Here is a 19314-nt window from a genome sequence, read left to right as displayed (position 1 = left end):
AAGAGAGAGACAGCATTACAAAAAATTCAGAGAATCAAGTTTCAAGACCCTTTCTGTGCTACACAGAAGGATGAGGTTTACCAGCAAAGTGCAAAGGGGATCCTGAGAGAAGAGAGAGATTTTTCTCCTGCCAGGAGGGAAAAAAAAAATAATAATAATAATAAGGGGGGTGGTGGGTGGGTGGTGAAGGAGGGGAAAAAAAAGCAAGCAAAACAAAACAAAAACAGGAATGTGTGTTTTGAGCAGGAATGAGGAGAGCTGGGAGGACCGTAAGGGGGTGTGTACAGAATTTCATTAAATTGTTACTTTAAGATTGTCTTCTTAAAAAAAAAAAAAAAAAAAGGAGGGGGTGGAGAAGCGGGAACGGAGGAGGCAACCGGCGAAGTGGAGGAAGGCTGGGTAGCTCGGCCTCTCCAAACTGATTGATTAGTCATGATCCCCGCAGTTTTAACAGGGACTCATTCAATTGGGAAGGTGGAGCGCTCGGGAGCAGATTAGCATACGCTTGTTTACTCATCTTCTGAGGGCTTTTTCCCCCCTCTTTCCTTTCATTTTGTGAAGAAGGAGGGAGGGGAGGGGGGACTGGGGGGGGGGGAGAAGGGGGCTGTGGCTTGTGTTATAAAGGACGCAAAAAATAAATAAATTAGAGCATCTTTGGGGGGGAGGGAATTCAGCGGATCAGTGTCTTAGAGGAGATTTTTTTTTTTTAGAAGAGAGAAATCATATAAAATAAAATGAAATAAAACAAGGAGGAAGGCAACCAGCTGTTAGAGGGGGGAAATAAGGCAGATAAAGGAGCGGGGAGAGAAATTAATTGCCAACCAGGAGGAGTTGGGCTGTATTTTTCAAAGGTGGGGGGAGTGGAGCACACACCTTGAGGAGGGAAGCGAGAAAGAAAAGAAAAAAGCAAGTGGAAGGGGGGGCTCGCCCAAGAAGGGTGAAGAAGCGAAGAAAGTCGAGGCGCCGAGGCTCCCAAAGCTGGCAGCTCCGGGCGGCGGTGCAGGGGCGAAGGGGGGGCGGGGGGGACCGTCGGACATGCGGCTCTGGAGTTGGGTGCTGCGCCTGGGGCTGCTGAGCGCCGCGCTGGGCTGCGGGCTGGCCGAGCGCCCCCGCCGGGCCCGGAGAGACCCGCGGGCGGGCCGCCCCCCGCGCCCCGCCGCCGGCCCGGCCACCTGCGCCACCCGGGCGGCCCGCGGCCGCCGCGCCTCGCCGCCGCCGCCGCCGCCGCCGCCGCCGGGCGGTGCCTGGGAAGCCGTGCGCGTCCCCCGGCGGCGGCAGCAGCGGGAGGCGAGGGGCGCCGCCGAGGAGCCGAGCCCGCCGAGCCGGGCGCTCTATTTCAGCGGGCGAGGCGAGCAGCTGCGCCTCCGGGCCGACCTCGAGCTGCCCCGGGACGCGTTCACGCTGCAAGTGTGGCTGCGAGCGGAGGGGGGCCAGAGGTCTCCGGCGGTGATCACAGGTAGGCGAGGGCTCCCCGGCGGGGTGCCCGGGCTCGGGTGGCGGGCCGGCTGGGGGCTTGCGGGTGTGTCCGTGCGGGAACCGCCGGGCCGGAGGCGCCAAGGCACCCGGGGTGAGCTTGGAACCTCACTTTGCCCCATCTGCGGAATGGGCGCACTCGGAAGGCTTCGCGCCTCGCCCCCCTGGGAGGAGCGCAGGGAGCGCTCCAGGAGGCCCGAGACCCGCAGTCAGTGAGGGCTGGTCCCTGGGGAGCCTGCTGCACGTACATCGTGTTGGAGATGGTCAGACGTACTGTCTCTGGGATGGAGGGGAGGATGACCCAGTTGGGATGCATGTGAAAAGAGGCTAGGGGGATCATTGGTTTGACTTTTTAATGGAGGTGACCTCTCTCTTCACTTAGCCCCGTTACCCCGAAAGCCTACAAGGACAGGGTTGTTATGATACGCAGGACTTAGAAGTCCTCAAAGTGCCCCAAAGTTGTTCTCTGCTTGATGCCTGCCTGTGAGATGCACCCCCTTCTCCCCCGCCACACACACACACACACACACACACGTCCCATGCCCTCGCCTTGAAAGCCCGCTGCTTGTCACTCCGGGCTGGGGCAAGACCTTCCTAATGCACACCCATCCAGTCTTCCCCAACTAGGCTGCGAAACGGGGCACTTTCCTCATTTGGGACTTTTACGAGCCCGTCATGAATTTGAGTTCTCCCTCCTTACCCTCCCCTTCCTTGTTCCACAGCAAAGCCCATAGTGAAACCGGACACTTTGTGAGGGCTGCAAACCTTAGAAATGCTCCAACATCCATTTTTCTCCCTCTAAATGAATCTGTGGCAGTGCCTTTAATACAACTGGGGGGCGGGGGGGGGGGCGGCGATGGAGGAGAGAAGGAAAGTTTTGCCTCTTCAGACTGAGACTGGGAGATTCCCTTCCTGCACAAACAATCTTGCCGTGTCCTAGGACGTCTTAAAGTGAGAGTAGGGGTTCCCCCTTCGCTGCAGCCAGGAAACATGTGGAGGCGGTTCGTGATCCCACCCCCTTCCACACACACTTTCTTCGAAGGGAAAGCTGTGAGTTCTTCCGGCAGTTCTGCTGCTTTCTGTCTTGCCCGTGGACTTTCTCAAATGTGCCCACGCTGTTCTCTTTACCTGAAGACCATTTCAAGGTACCCAAACTCTGAGGCTATTACCAAGAATCTGCCCCCAAAGCTCCCAGTCTCCCGCTCCCAAACCCAGAGCAAGAAAGTGACTTTCCCCCACATCTGACGTCATCACATGCTGGTTTTTTTTTCCCTCGGTTCCCCCCCACCCCAAGGAGAGGGAAACTGAGCTCATTCACTTTTAGCCCCCAAGGTCCTAGGCACCTAGAGGGGGTTATACTGTAGAATAGAGATAAAATGTTATTTATAATAATAACGATGATGGTGACAGTTCAGAGCCGTGGTATGTTTACTTCTCTTTTGGAAAGCACAGAGCCTGCTGCTTGGAGATGATTAAAAAAAATGAGTAGATCTGATTTTTCCTAAGCTGTACCTGTCATGCTAGTGATTTGGAATGCTTTCCCCTCCAGAGGGAAAGACCCAGGGTGACATAGGTATCATCAATGAAAAGGCAGTAAATACGTCTTAAAAAATTATATATGCGTGTATGTGTATATATCTATACACACACACATATATACATAACACCTGGGATTCCACAGGAGTCTGCTTTATAAATGTCTGTAATTCAGACAAGGAGCCTCTCTTCACACGCGTTCTCTTGAGCACTCATTCACTCTTTCACACAAAGATTGTGCAGTAAAATACTTTAATTGGATGGGGGACGTTAGGTTATTATTGCTTGTATAAAATGCCTGGCCCATTTTATGTGTGGAAATAACATTCCTCTCAAAATGAAAAAAAAGAAAAGAAAAGAAAAGAAAGAAAGAAAGAAAGAAAGAAAGAAAGAAAGAAAGAAAGAAAGAAAGAAAGAAAGAAAGAAAAGGCACTGCTGTCGTGTAGCACCAGAAAGCCAGGAGCTTTTCTCCTGAGGATTCTGGTGGATTTTTTTTTCCTCCCCTAGTTGAGTCTGAGCCAGAATTGGCGGTGTGTAAACACCTGGCCCCGAGCCAGAAAAGACTCATTCTGCGTATCCTCCGCACCGTACAGACTGTTGGACTCAAAAGAACCTGCTTCTCCTTGAATTAAAAAGCAAACAAACTGAGGTTCTTTGCAGAAGCACTTTCTCAGCTCCTTCCTTCGTGTAAGTTCAGGCCGGGAGAGGCAGGACCCTAGGTGGGTCGCTTGGATGCTGGTGCCAAGCCACGTCCTCCTCGCCGCGACCTCGGGTGCCCAGTGTGCTGCCTGACCTCTGCTGGCTCCCTCTGGCTGGGCGTCGCCACTTTCGTAGGAATCCCTGGTCCCCTATCTTGAGAGAGCAGGCATCTCTCAGCAGGGACCGCGCTGCTATTTCAGGCAGAGGGTTGCTGCCTTGCTGTCAGGCCAGGCTGCCTTACATCACTCTTTGCTGCAGGATTCAATTGGGTTTCGTAAAGGTCTAATTTTACGGTGCTGTTAACCGGGTCTGTCGTCTGGCAGAGGCAGGCCTTGCCGCTCCTGGTAGGCGGGCTGTGCTCCCAGATCCGCCCGGGATGCTATTTCTGCCCCGGTTCAAACTTCACTGACACCAGTTCAGACAGGCGTTCGGAGAGGCAGAGGGAAGGAGTGAAGGAGCAGCGTGCTTCTGAAGCTCAGAAAACATGCCTTTTATTTTTCCAAAAGGGAAGAAGAAAAAAATATATATATTAATAAATAAAAAGGGAAAGGCTTATGCAGACAAAAACAAAGCCAAAGTTAGAAAGTGCCCGTGTGCAGGCTTCTCCTGAGGGCCCACCAATAATGGGGAGGGGTCTTTAGAACCGAAGAATTCTTTAAGGCCACAGTGAAAAGGGGTCCGCAGGGGTTACCCCCATACATACCAGTTCTCTGTGTAACCGGATAAGGAGACAGAGATGGGAGGGAGGGGTGCTGCTGGATGACACAGCTCCTGGATGGCAGGACCTAGGTTTTAATCTCAGGCATCCGGTCTTCAGGCCTTACCCCCTGCACCGAGAGAACGTGTCTAATAAACACCATCACCTCTTCCCCCTCCCAGACCCACCACCCAGGCTCAGGCTGGCCTTTGTGCACAACAGTTTGGGCTCCCTTTCAAGTCCGGGGCTGGGGGGGCTGTCTTACACACTCCTTTGCTTTTGTCCCATACCAGGCACGATCCAGACCCCTGCCCCTCATACCCAACTGCCCCCTCTCCAAAACCCTCCAGTTGGAAAAAATGAGAAAGAAGGAGAAAAACACTCCTTTGCTTTTGTCCCATACCAGGCACAATCCAGACCCCTGCCCCTCATACCCAGCTGCCCCCTCCCGGAAACCCTCCAGTTGGAAAGAACAAGAAAGAAGGAGAAAAACAAAACAATAGACTCAATTTGCTCCATGGAGCAGAGGCCCCAAGCAGCAGTTAATCTTGTTAAAGTTTCTCCTGACGTGTTAGATAAGTGAAATGTGGACCTCACAAGTGCTGCCCTCCCCCCACCCCATCCCTTAGTGATCCAGAATTCCTGCTCTGAAGGAGAAAGGGATTTACCTGAATCCCGTCCAGCACCTCGGCTTGCCACACTTTTTCCTTTTGTTCTAAATGTCGGACTGTTGAGTTTGCTGGCTCTTCAGAAGAGTCTTTTTTTATGTTCTCCCTTCTGCAGCCCCCACTTCCTACCACCCACCCAACCCCCCAGAAGAGTGCCTGCCTTTTCCCAACTTTAGAATTGCTGCAACAGGCAAGGATAGGATTCAAGGGGTCCATATATTAACACGGCTCGCCCCCAGCTCTCCTAGTTGCATCCAGGGTCTGGAATGTTGCAAGGGTTAGAAGCCAGTTTTAGCAGTCAGGTTACTTAAGTGAGAATTCCCCTCTGCCCCTAACTGGCTGTGTGACCTCAGGGAAGCTAGTTGACTCCTCTGGGCTTCAGCTCCCTCACCTACAAAGTGAGGATAGCCCACGTACCTATTCCTTAAATGAGCTCACACAGGGGAAGTGCTCCATAAGGGTCACTCTTACGACTGGGCATGATTTTCCAGAGATGTCAGTCTTAATTTTATGGGTTGAGGGCATTTAAAGGCAGGAAGGAAACCAGCTCTTCCTGGGTGCCTCCAAGGGGCTGGGCACCGTGCGAGGCACTTGCCTTGTGTCTGCAAGTTTCACCCTCACAAACACCCTGGGAAGTGCACATCACCTCCTTCTCCTCCTCTTCCTCCTTCTTCTTCTTCTTCTTTTTTTTTTTTTGCAAATGAGGAGGAGATGGAGTCTCAGAGAGTTGAAATGACTTAGTCCACAGTCCCACAGGCCATCCTGTGGTAGGCACAGCCCAGATGCCAACTAGAGTTTTAACCGCCTGTTTCCTCTGCAGTCTTTCTGGGGAGAGGAGAAAGGACTCACATCCCCTTCTTTAATCCTGCTGTAGAACGTTCCCATTCCTTTCTGCATTTCTGGGTGCTGACCGTGCACCTACAGATTTAAGAGGATAGAGAATGAGTGTAAATCTCACGTGGAACCCTGGATTTGACCTAGCAGATCTGTTTTTCCTTTCATGCCAGATTAGGCAGACTGGGCTTGGAATGTCTCTTGCCAGTTACTGGCTGTGTGATTTGAATCAAGTCTTTTCATCTCCCTATCCTTTTGTTTCCTCATCTGTAAAATGGGCAGAATGACACCAGGATAGTGCAGTGAAATAAACATGCAGGAAGTACCTGGCACGGTGTCAGCTCATATTAGGGACTCAGTCGACAGTAACAGGATCCAGTAAGTAACTACATTCCCTTTTCTGGTTTGCTGGCTTGGGCTTCAGGAAGCCGGGCCTATTTGCACTGTTAGGACATCCCCTCTTCTGTTACTGGGGAGTCTGTCTAGAGTAGACCATGTGTCCCGGGGGACAATTAAACTCCCCACCCAATCCCTTCCTTGCGTTTCCATTTCCTCTTCTTTGACCTACTTGGATGACCCCTTGATGGTAAGAGCCAGAGGAAGTGTAGAACCACTGGACCAGTGAATAAGGAAACCAGTTAGCACTAAGGAGAGCATGCACCCTTGGGAACAGAAGGCAGACAGTGGGCATAGTGGGGTCCAGGCCACAGATCTACTGTCACATGCCTCTTGCTCCTTTCCCAGATGCCCTCAACTTCCCCTTTCCCCCAAGCAGCCATTCACATGAACAGCTGGGGGTGATGGAGGCTACATCATCCTTGCCCCTCTGCATAGAGGAAAGCAAACTTGAGGCTCAGTGGGGTGGACTTCAGGAAGGTGGGTGGTGCACGGTCAGCCCAGGCATGAACTGGAATAAGCCTCTCATTGTGCAACCAGGAAACTCAGAACCAGCGTTATACAGGGGCTGGAATTAAACCATATTCATAGACTGTGCCTTCTCAAAGGGGCCTGGGAGATCGTATTGTCTAGTAGTTCACAGCCCTGACAACACTTGGAATTATTAGCCTGCAAAACATCCTGATGCCTGGGCTGCATCTCAAGGATTCCGACGCCATGGGTCTGGCCTTGGCTTGGGCACTGGTGTGTTTCAAGGCCTCGTCAGGTAATGTGGAAGGGCCGCCAGAGGGGAGATTCACTGATCCAGTAAGATCTCTTTGCTCTGCAGGAGGGGAAACTGAGGCGCAAAGGGGAAGTAGCCTTTCCCACTTACTGAGCTGGTTAGCAGCTAAGCCTTTAGAGAAATTTATCTGTCTCACTTCCGAGTCACCAAACACCAGAAAGGACCCTTCTTCCTTCATTCTCAATTCCCCTGCTGACCCCAAACCCCTGGGTGCCATGGCCCTGACATCCCACGTTTCTAGAACCCTTCCTGTGTTGAAAAGTACACTCTCTCCTTCAGGTGCCGCCTCTAAAGTGTTGACATTCCTGTAGGGAGGTAACCTTGAGTTGTCTGCATTTCAAATTTTTATTTAACTAATATAATAATGTAATATATTTTTAAATAATATAATAAAATAAATTAAGTCAGTTTTATTTATTTTAAATGAATCTCTCCCAAGGGGTTGGGAGGAGAGACTTGGGAAGCTCGGTTCCGAGGCGCTCTCCACTTTCCACTGGGCCAGTTGTCTGTTGTTTCAGAGAGCCCTGTCTGACATCACTCCGAAAACAGTACTGGCTGTAGGTGTCTTGGATGAGGAAGAGAGAAGATCCCCAAGCACGCTGAGTATGAGGACCCTCTCTGCAGCCAGGTTGCACCTTGTTTCCCTAAGGCTAAGGCCAAGGGCTCAGGAACCCAGCAGGTGCCTGTTTCTCCCCTTGGCTACTGCCTTTCATTTATTTCAGTGTCCCCTCATCTTTCCTCTTGCTGCACAAGGACTCTACTTCATGCCTTGATGCACTTATTGGAAATACTTAACTGAGGACTGACCTGTGGATCTTGGCCACTTGGCTCCTTTGAAGACCTGGGACTCAGGAGCTTGGAGGTCCAATAGTGGCTTGGCCTCCTCTGAGCCGTGGGCCCTGGGGCCTCCAACTCAGCCACCGGGGCCTCAGGGGAGAGGATTTCAGGTTTGGTGACCTTCAACATCCCCGTGTCACGGGGTGTCACAGAGAGCTGGTGAGACAGTGGTGGCAGAAGCTCTTGGCCAAGGTCAGAACCCGGTCCACATGTCAGCAAGAGGAGGAGGGGCCAGAAGGTGAGAAATGTGAGGGATTTGTGCCATCAAGGTCATTCCTGGGAAGGCACCTTTGTTTTTGTTATTCACATTACAAATGATAAATAGTGATCAAGTTAGCAAATCTTTTCATACCTGTGACATCACCGGAGTTCTTTGATGTTGGAACTTCACAGATCTGCCGAATCCTGTCGCTTACTTGTTGCGTGACCTTGACAAGTGCTCATTGGGCCTCAGTGTTCTCAGGGTGCATACAGAGAGGCAGGGACAGAATAGGGGCTTTCAAACTGTGCCACACAATCTTAGAGATCCCTTGGGTTGATGCTGAAGGGCAGGTTTTTGCCTCCCCTCAACTTTCCCCTTCACCTTATTCTGTACAAGCTGTGCAATTCTATAAGATTCCATTTGAAGGAATGGGCAGACTCCTCAGCAACACAGTCTGAAGGGACAGGGGATGACATTGACGAATTATTGTTAATTCTGTTAAGGTGTGATAATGGTAATGTTACTGTGTATTTTTAAAGCCCTTAATCTGTTAGAAATGCATACTGAAGTACTAATGGGTTAAAGACCAGTATGTCTGTTTCATTTGTGTAAAATGCAGGTATAGGGGGTGTGGTAGATGACAGAAGATCAGCAGACTGATAACTATTGTGGAAAACAGGTGATAACCATGATGGGCTTCAAGATATTTTTCATCTGCCCTTCTGTGTGTGATTAAGGATTTCCATAATAGAAAGTTAAAAATACGTTAAAAGTTTGAGCGCCATAGGAAGGCTTGAAGTCTTAGATCCCTGCGTATACCGTGGGCTGAGAGGTGTCCAAACACTGAGGCGCCAGCTTGGAGAGGGTCAGGGACTCGCCCAAGGTTACACAGCAGATCAAATGAAGGTCGGGATGCAGTCCAGGCTTCAGACACTAGGAGTTCCCTCTGCCCTCCTCTCTGCACACCTGCAAACCTGGGTGACTGACCATCCTGGGAGAGCATGAGGAAAGGTCTAGGAGGGGCATGTTGGAAGTGCCAGTGACTTCCCCTGCTGGGCAATAAGAAACTTTTGAGTGAGGACATTCTTAGCTCTATGGAGCCATCGCACACACTGTGAAGCATTGAGCATCTTGTATCATGCCTAAGAATCCCCCCGGGATCTGCTAGTTATTGCGACAATCCAATGCACATTGTGACAACACACACACACACACACACACACACACACACACACACTCCCATCTCTCACTTTTCTGGCTCCTCATTTATCTCCATCTCCAATTGCCCTGGGAACCTTCTAGAAACCTTTGGAGCTCTGGGGTAATGACCTGCATCTGCCTAATCTCAGGAGAAGTTGACACTATCAGGAAACAGGGGAAAGGAGCATGTGTTTACCAAGGAAGTATTTTGTGGTGGTTGATCATAGGACCCAAGAGTCAGCCAGCCTGAGTTTGACTTCCTGACTCTCCCACCTGCTTAGCCGCATGACCTTGGACAAGTTACTTAATATCTCCAAGCTTCACTTTTCCCATCTGTAAAATGCGGATAACACTGGCTTCTACTTCATGGGGTTGTTTTGAAGATTAACTGGGCCTCCATGTGGAAAATGCTTAGTAATGGAATCTAGACCATGGGTGAGCACAGTAAACGTTAACTCATGTTGGTGTTATGTGTGTCCGACCCTTGCCACCTTGCCACACATTATTTCTAACTCTCTCAATGACTCTGTGAGCTGGACAGGCTTATCTCCTTTGGCAAAGCCAGGGATTGCCTTTCTCTTCTTTGCCACTCGGGAAAGATACATTACTGTCATCTTAACATAAAACAAAAAGTAAAGTGAAAGGTAAAAATACAAACAGTTTATTGTTTCGTATTATAAAAGCAATGTGTGCTCATGGTAGAGAATCTAAGGAACACAGATAACAACAAGGGACACTGTAAAAAATGTGTCCATCCCATGCTCAGGCATCAGCAAGTAGTTATGAGTTCTTACACATGAGTTACGTGGCAGGTACAGTTTGGGACCCTGAATACAGAGCACTCAACAGAAGAGGAAAGTAGCCTTGCATTCAGGGAATTTATGTTTGGGGGTGGGGGAAGGCAGTGGAAACAGAGTGTAAGTGAGTGAGTGTATCGCACATTTATGTGTTCATGAACAAAAATAGAGAAGAAGGTCTGGTGAATGCTGTGGGGGTCGGGTTGCAGGAGGAGTGAGATTTAAATGGGGTGGTCAGGGGAGACAGTAATGAGAGTGGCATTGGGGAGGAGTCCTAAGAGCAGACCCGAGGCCATCTAGAGAAGGCCATCGTATATTAGAAAAGGAGGAAGAGTGGACTAGGAGCTGGGAGAGGTCAGTTCTAGACCAGTTCAGTCTTTAGCTTGCTGTGTGGCTTTGGGAAGGTCACTCTTCTTCTTGGGGCCAGTTTTCCTCATCTGTACAATGGAGCAGGGATGAATTTATCTTTGCCCTAGAGACACTCCTAGGGTCTAGGATTAGAGATCTCCCAGGATTCCATAATCCTAATCAGGACCGACCTAAGAACAATTTGTAAAGTTGGCAACATTTCCAGTTCTTTTCTGTTTCTGGTGCATTTTCCTCCACTAGGTGGTGTCTGTGCTTGTCCCCCTCAAGGGCCCAGTGCCCACACGCTTTTCTGCTTCCTCACCCCTGGCAACACTCTCAAAAAAATGACATGGTATTCCTTCTTGCTAAGTTATCATTGACAACAACTTAGAACATTGCTCTTCCATAGAGATATATCCTTTCATATCTCCCCAGAAAACTTTATGTCAAAAAGCAAAGTACTAATGGGTAGAATTGTAGTCAAAGACTGACTGAAGACATTATTTAGGTAATATTGGTACTTGCCAATAGCTGGAAGCCATCTCAATCATTTTGCTAAGCATCACTGACATAAATATCCAAAGAACTCACAGAGTGACCTTTCCAGTGGTCACTTAACTTGGCTAATGGTTAAAATACTCACATTTCATAATTTCTTACTATACAAATGCCATTTCAGGCAAGTTCATGGACATCACAGTAGACCACTGGCTTTTTAGGCTTGTCTATCATTTTAATCAGGTTATTCCATGAAGTAAAATACCTAAATTCTGTGGTCCATGGCCATCTGTTAGCCTGTTTTCCTTCTGGGAATCCCCAGCACTGTTATCAGTGAATTACCTCTTGCTCCTTATTCCCTCCTTTCTCTCTCTTTTCCTATTCCTCACACCAAACACATTTACTTTGGCTGCTTAGATGTTTCTTAAAACAAGAAAAAAAAACAAAACAAAAACAATTGGTTTTCAATATTATTTGCCACAGACCCAGGGTCCATGGAACCTGGCAGAGTAGGAGAGGTGACCCTGTTTCAATTTTAGAGAACCCGAGAAGGTCCCAGGTTCCAGTTCACCTGGAGGAAACAGAGGCAGAAAGTCTAGAAAGCAGGAGAGCACAGCTTGGCATCTGCAGATGTAATTATGGGGAGCATGTTCAGCCTTTTGCCTTCAAGAAGCCCATGGTCTAACCTGGACCTATTCCCTTTGTAATCAAGAAGTTACTCCTATAATCTGTCCCATTCCATCTTTTCTTAATTCCTTTTGCTCTATAGACATGAAATGTGGCTGGGCAGAATATGACCAAATGTGTTCATATAGGAGGGACTATTTTCCCTAATGAGATTGTAGATCTTGCAGCTACAAAGGCTGATGAGAAAATAGAAAAATACATGATAACAGGCCAATCAGGAGCAAGATGGCCTTGTTCTAAGAGATGCAAAGTACCCAGGCAGAAAACATAAGAAGTGAATACACACTGTACTCTGTTTTGTGAAATAACAATTCCATGTAATTTCCAAGAACCAAGGTGTGTGAGTCAGGACTCACCTAAGCCATTCTTTTCATCGATGAGAAACCGAGGGTTGGTGAGGGAAATGCCTGGCCCAAATCAGTGAGCTGGGTAAGTCCTCTGTCCCCTGAGTCTTAGGCCAGACCTCCATCAGCTTGTCTCCTAACTTTGTGTTCTTTCCCGTCGGGTAATCACCATCTCTCTGCTGACGAGCACCATTGATCTGTAGGCTTTGCTGAACTCCAGACTCATAGATCCACTGGAGATGTGAACATGCACTTCAAACTCAGTATGTCCAAAGCTGAATCACCTTTCCTTCAGAATTCCTCGTGTTCTCATTTGGTGTCACCCATTCTAGAGAGATCACCCACCGTATTCAGTCAGTCACCCATTTCTATCCTGCCTCTTAAACATTTTTAAAGCCAATCTTTCCTCTTCGTAGCTTATGCCCTCTGCATCTCTTGCTTTGCCCTTTTTCCTAGTATCGTAATGCCCGCCTCTCTGGGCCTCAACCCCTGCACTGTACCCCTTCAGTCTCTCCTCCAACACCCAACAGTCAGTCTTCCAGAAAATGCAAATGTGACTCTTTCACCTCTAGCTAGAGACCCTTCAGTAGCACTGCCATGATCTGCAATTCCCCCAGATACCCTAGGCTTTTTTCACATCACTTTGTTTAGTTGGTGTACTACCTGTATCCCCGTGTGCCATTTTGTAGAACACGTCAGCTTCCACAGGATTCTGCTCAAGGATCCCCTCTTCTGGGAAACCCTCCCCAACTGCTCCCCACCTCTCTTGTCCATCTGTCTCCACTATACCCTCTGCACATATATACCAAAGTGCCTGGAATTGTCACATTTAATTGTGTGCACACTGGGGGTCATCGCCACTTCTCACTGCCTAGCACAGCCTTTGGCTTATAAAGACACTATATACATTTTTGTATAATGAATGCATGACTGGATAAGAGAACCAGCTATATGCCTAATGACTCTGAGAGCCAGAGCTCAGGAACCTCAGGCATGTTGCATTACGTAACCAAAGCACATGACCTAACCCGTGCGTCACACTCAAAAACATTACACAGTGGTTAATTCCATTTCCCCTTGAGCAAAGAAGTCAGGAGGGAAAAGAAATCTGGCCTTCCAAAACAGGGGGGAGGGGGGCAGTGCATTTAAATGCCTCCTCAAATCACATTTTGTCCTCTCTAATCCAAGCCACATTTTAGCCTTGGCCTTCCCCTCTCAGCCCCTTGCCTGTTTGCAAATCATTTGTTTTGTGTGTGCACTACAGCACATAATCCCAAGCTTTGCTCTCCTCTCAGATTTCCCCCTCTCCCCCTAATCGGGTTCTTACTGGGCCTCGAGTGTCCTGGCAGTCATATCTGTTGCCTGGATTTTCATCCATTTCCCTCCGTCCTGATAGGGGGGCCTTTCCATCTGCTTCCCTTGATCTTATGAGACTTTGTGGTGACCTCAGGATCTGGAATCCTCTATCCTCTGTTTATATACCCTTGGGAGAGAGTATGCATTCTCAGCAGTAATAACAGTAATAAAAGCAGCTAGCTTATAATGAGCACTTACTATGTGCTGGCACTGTGCTCAGTGCTACACTTTGAACCTTCTGAATTAGGTTTAGGCAGTTACATGACTTGCCGAAGGCCCCAGAGCTAAAGGGTGGTGGGACTGAGGTTCAAGCGTAGGCCAGTTTAATTTTATCTTTAGCCATAGGCTTAGAGCATGGCTTGGAACACAGTAATTGTCCAGTAAATTTTCTGTGTGGGGAGAAATACATGCATGAATAAATGGATGAAGAGATGAATGAATGAATGAAGGAAGGAAGGAAGGAAGGAATGAATGGAAGATGGTGCCCCCAGTGGTGCAAACATTTAGCGATTGGTTATAGAATGAAAAGGGAAGGAATGGAGGGAGGGGGAGATGGAAGAAGAATCTGAATTAATATTATAAGATTTCAAAGACATTGGCTGAGAAATCTCTTTAGTATGCAAAATATATTTTATTTGCAGGTGACTTTTGAACCAAAGACCATTGGCATCCATGAGAGCATTTCTTACCTATAAGTAGTCTACTGGGAAATAGACACTTATTTCAAGGCCGCTCTCTGCCAAAAACTTTTCTGAACTCCTTGTTTGGGACTCATAGTTTAGAATTCTTCCCCCACCTATGCTCAACGGAGGTCACCCTCTGAGGAGGGGCCTGATGCATTCTGAGCCGAACTATGGGGTTCCCAGTAGAAGAATGACCCTGGTGTGGCAAGGGTGATTCATGGTGTGTTCTCACTGGAGCTGATTAAGCCCCTATAGAGACAGTACTAAGCTCTCAGGATGACTCCTTTACGGAACAGCCCCCATTGGGCTGATTAGATCTGATCCACTAAAAACAAACAAAATACCATATCTGGTTCATCCCTTTCCCGATGATGTTAGGCTCTGCTTTGTTAAATATGCTCAGAGTACAGGTAGAGAAACTGAGGTCCGGGCAAGTTAATTTATTAAATTAAGCTGAGTTGATTAATATTAAGCAGCAAATCGGCAGCAAAATCGAAACTAGAAGTCAAATCTCTTGACTTCCAAATCAGAGCTCATTTCACTGGATCACTTTGTTTTCCTTTGAGAGAGTGGTGGCGTGGAGGAGGGGAGGGATATGGCAGTTATATCTGTGAGTTCACATTAGTGAGCTTATTAGGAAACACCATATAGCTGTTTGGTAACTTTTCCTAAGCACTTCTTGTGTGCCAAACCTCTGTCCTAGGCATTCTGTGATGCTCAGTAGGAAATGGAAGTTTATTAGAAGTAAATCTTCCTCCCTTCCATCTCTCCATTCATCCATCCACCCACCTACCCATCCATCCATCTATCCATCCATTCATCCATCCATCCATCCATCCACCCACTTAATAGATGCTTATCGAGCAACTTTTAGTCTCTGTGTTTTATACATTGAACTAGGAAGTGGCGACTGAAAAGAAGCACAGGGCACAGTTCCATCCCTTGAGGAGCTCCCAGTGCTAGCAGCGGAAGCAGACTGGTAAACAGATACATGACATCATGGTAACTGCTATAACGAAGCAATTAATAGAGTCCTGGGGAAGCAGAGAGGCAGAAACACTGTGTTCTTGAACACCCGTGTTTATTACAGGGCTAGAAAGTGGTTTGAGCTTTCAGCGGCACAAGAGGCCCCTTCCACCTGGAAGGGTCAGGGACTTGTTCATGAAGTAGATGGCATGCATATGTATATGGAGTGTGTGCTCTGCCTTGCATATGGATATATCATGCATGCCATTTTAAGTGTAGAGCCATAAATCAAGTTAGAACAATAAACACTTTTTGATTCATGTCTCAGCTGAGGACATTGGCCCAGAGTAGCTTTTAGGAGCATGACACTAGGAAATGATTAGACAATTCCATCCATCACCATCCGAATCAAGTCCAGCAGCCCCTTATATCCACCCCTCATCACATTTATCACTCTGTTGTGTTTGCCTTTGTACATGTCTGCCTCTCCCCACTTGTCTCCAAGCTCCTTAGGGGCAGAGACCTCGTCTGTCTTCATCTCTGGTTGTTCCTTGCTTTAGCACAGAGCTGGCCCTGCCCATCGGTGTTCAAAAAACTTTGCTAAATAAATTGGAGATGGCTCCAAATAAGAAAGAAGACAGGGTGACTGGGAGTGGGTGCTGTGGAGGCAAGGCACTTTGAGAAATGACAACGTGGGCCCTAGTCAGGGCCAAGCAGTGAAGGCAAACATGAATGGACCAGCCATTAGATATTCCTTCAATTCTCTGAGCTGACCAGTTACCTGTGTGTGTTTTTACCACCCTTCCCTATCACTCTGCCTCCCTTTCTGTCGGCTGAGCCAGTATACCATTCTGTTAGCTTTAAATTCTTTCCCCCATGGTTTTCTGTCATCTTCTCCAGGCCCATCCCTGGAGAGAGCTGCTAAAGAACCAGGTGTAATTGTGTGGGATGAGCCCATGTTCCTCCAGCAACCCTCACCTGTGCCTCAGAGACCTCCCAGCAGATAGGGGAGCAGGATGATGGCAGAAGCATGTTTGCTGTGCTCAGGGCACCTTCCCAGGGCCTGGCCCATGGCAGAAGTTCAACAAATATTTATGGGGAGATTTCTGGATGAAAAAAATGATGTGAATTTGCAACACATCTGGGCCAGTCTCTTCAGTTCAGAGATGAAGACTCAGATGTCCAGATGAGGCAAGAAAATGATCCCAAGTTCCATCCCAAATTGGAGCAGAGGAGCATCAGAGCCCAATTTTCCTGACCATTCCTTCTGTCCTGCCATATTGTGTTGGGATTTGAGCTCGGCTCTCTTGAGCTTGGTCACGCAGGTTTTAGATCATTGAATCCTGAAGTTGGATAGGACCCAAACTATCCTTTTACACCTGAAAAGTCTGAAGCCCAAAGAGGGGGTGAGATTTGCCCAGGGTCCCACACCTTTGGTAGTGATAACACCCAAACTTCCAGAAAACCTCCGTGTATCTCCACATAGCCAACAAATATGGAATATGTGCCTGGCACTATTAGAGAGGTGGCATTGAGCAAGATAAAGCAGGTCCTTGTCCTCATGGACTTATATTTTTTTCTGGGAAGAGAAAGATAATAAATGAGTCAACAGTTGTAAGGACTTGTATATTAATGGCAAGGAGTGTTAAAAGTGGGTCATTAGAGAAGACTGGAGTGGAGGGACTTTGGTTTAGGTGGTCAGGCTGAGGCTTGAATGACAGATGAGAAGGAATAAACTATATGAAGACAAATGAAGAGTGTTCCATAAGGAGAGAGAGAACATAGCTAGCATACAGAGCATGAGGCAGGGTAAGTGGAGGATGCTGAGGGAGCAGGTGTGCAAGCCCCTGGGAGACGAGTGCCCTCGGCTGAAGGTAGTACAGGTCATGGAACCTGGCTTCTAATCCAAATGAACTAGGAAGTTAATGCAGTTTCAAACAAGGAAGTTACAGGATCTGGTGATCACTCTCACTTCGATGTGGAGAATGAATGGCATGAGGCCAAGAATCTCATTTATACCATGAGCAAGGTTTACATTGATTATGGATTATAGTATTTTACTAATAACATAGTATTTTGGTTAATATCATTACCATTCATTTCCTTATGAATACCATTACCAACTAAAATACCTTAATAGCACTAACATTTTAGATCAACAGAGAAGCAGGGTTTTCTTGCACCCTCCAGGACGACTTGAATAGTTTTGTGAACCTGAGAAATTTTCTGTAAAAATTGAAGGTGTACACATTTTTCTGGGGGGAGTTGTCATCAGTTTATTAAAGGGTTCTATGGCCCCCAAATGGTGACTTAAATGCCTAAAAGCAGGGGGCATACGAGGTCATTTCCTGAAGCCTGTACCCAGCTCTAAAATCTGAACACTCTAGGAGATCTTTGAAAATGAGAATGTTGATGTTGAGTTGTCATATCAGACTGAGGAATTGCACTTTCCTTCATCTGTACCCTTGTTGGAGTAAATAGAATTTAGGGCTATTTTTCCTCTGAGGAGAAGTTAGTTTATTCCTTAGAAATATAATCTACAACTTTGTTTATTCAAACTCTGGTCTGAGTTTCTCTGAGTTTTAAAATAGGCAAGTTCACTTCAAATGTAGCCTGAGGTGGTCCTGATCATAATTATTCACTATGGAGTTTACCCATGAATCTATGAATCCAGATTTCCATCCACCCTTCTATCCATGCATCCTTGCATCCATCCACCCATCTCCCTTCCTCCCTCCCTTGCTCCCTCCCAGTCATGCATCCATGTATCCGTCCCCATCCACCCAACCAACCATCCATCCATCCATCCAGCCAGCCAGCCAGCCAGCCATCCTTCTCTTCTCTCTACCCTTCCATCAATTCATATCTTCATCCATCTACCCCTTCATCCATGCCATCTGCCATTTACCAGGCTGTGTGCTAGGGGTGGGGCAAGTGTTAGAAGACTCCAGTTCTTATTCTTATGCCACTCTCAGTCCTTGAAAAAAATCCCGAGACACCTCCACTGAGCCCTCTGCTTCTACTAGACAACAATTTGAAAACCCCACTTTAGAAGTTGAAAACTATTTTGAAAAAATTCAGCTGCTCTGCTTGCATAGTTATATAATTATAAGTATTCCCAGTAGTGCTCCGAATCTGAGTCTAGACTACTGGAGGTTCCTTTATCAACACTAATATTTTAGATCAATAACAGCTGCCATTCTTAGGTCAGCAGGTGGTGGAAAACCAATAGAGAATGTGAAATAGAGGCAGGGATCTTTGGGAAAGGGCAGGCTTCATAAAGGGAACAGAGAAGGGAGCTGCCAGTCACTTAACTCTTGGGACTCTTTTTGCCCAGAACCCCCGAAACCCTTGTATAGTGATTCTGAGCCTTCATGCTCTGTGTGTGCCCCTGGATGCATGATGTAGCAGGAAGCCGTCGTGGCATGGGGTTGTTTCAGTTTCCGAAGCATTTTCGACATGTACCTATCATATTCCCACTCGCCTTGTAAAACAAGCATTTTCATTTAATACAGTAAGGTCTTTGTATTCTCAACAACAAACACATGGTCTAAGGCTCTCGGACACAACCTGCCTTTTTCTCCAACACCACCCCCACCCTACTCTGTCCGCCCTTACAAAGCCCAGTGTCAGCAGAAATATCTGTTTACAAACAAGGGCTCCAAGAGAACAGTATCAGTAGCTTACACAAACCTCTAAAATATGTCCCCAACTCTGTCCTTGGAATCCCTGTGAACAGTGTGTGTCACTGGCAGCAGCTTTCGTGGAAGGCTTTCTGCCTTTCCATCTTTCCATCTGTCTTCATGTCTGGCTTCCTCTGTCTCCTTCCACTTATTCATTAAAACCATGAGGAGTCTGGACTGGGAGGCAGTCAGATGCTGGCCCAGGCCTTGTGGGCTATCTGGAAAACAGAGCCCAGACAGGAAGTGCTTGCAAACAGCAAGACGAACTCAGACACATCTAACCTGTAGTGTCATCTGAAGCAGAAGGCTTATTAAGTGGGTGGATCTAATAGTCACATGATCATGCAGCTCTAGGTCATTTTTCAGGGAGTATCAGGATTATCAGTGACTGAAGGGGCTCTCTTGCCTCTCTCTTGAACTTGAAACTACTATAGTTCCCTATTACCTATGCATAGTAAAAGGTAATAGCTAACATATTGAACACATACTATGTGGTAGGCACTATTCTGAACACTTTGCATCTATTAAGTCTTTAATCCTTAGACTGACCCTCTGAAATAGGTACTATTGCAATCCCTGGTCTCCAGCTGAGAGAACTGAGGTACGGGAAGTTTAAATGACTTGCC

General features: G+C 47.6%; 1 protein-coding gene across 1 annotated transcript in view; it reads left to right on the top strand.

Moving 5' to 3' along the window:
* Window positions 1–672: 672 nt before the first annotated feature.
* The window catches only part of PAPPA (pappalysin 1), a 243408-nt gene continuing 224766 nt past the window's right edge, over window positions 673–19314 (top strand). The window contains exon 1 of the mRNA XM_053204718.1: window positions 673–1456. Coding sequence (XP_053060693.1) covers window positions 1036–1456 — 421 coding nt within the window. The 5' untranslated portion in view covers window positions 673–1035. The remainder of the gene's footprint in view (window positions 1457–19314) is intronic.

The sequence above is a fragment of the Acinonyx jubatus genome, chromosome D4, assembly GCF_027475565.1.
Source record: "Acinonyx jubatus isolate Ajub_Pintada_27869175 chromosome D4, VMU_Ajub_asm_v1.0, whole genome shotgun sequence".
NCBI classification, from domain to species: domain Eukaryota; kingdom Metazoa; phylum Chordata; class Mammalia; order Carnivora; family Felidae; genus Acinonyx; species Acinonyx jubatus.
This window is presented reverse-complemented; position numbering and strand designations above follow the sequence as displayed.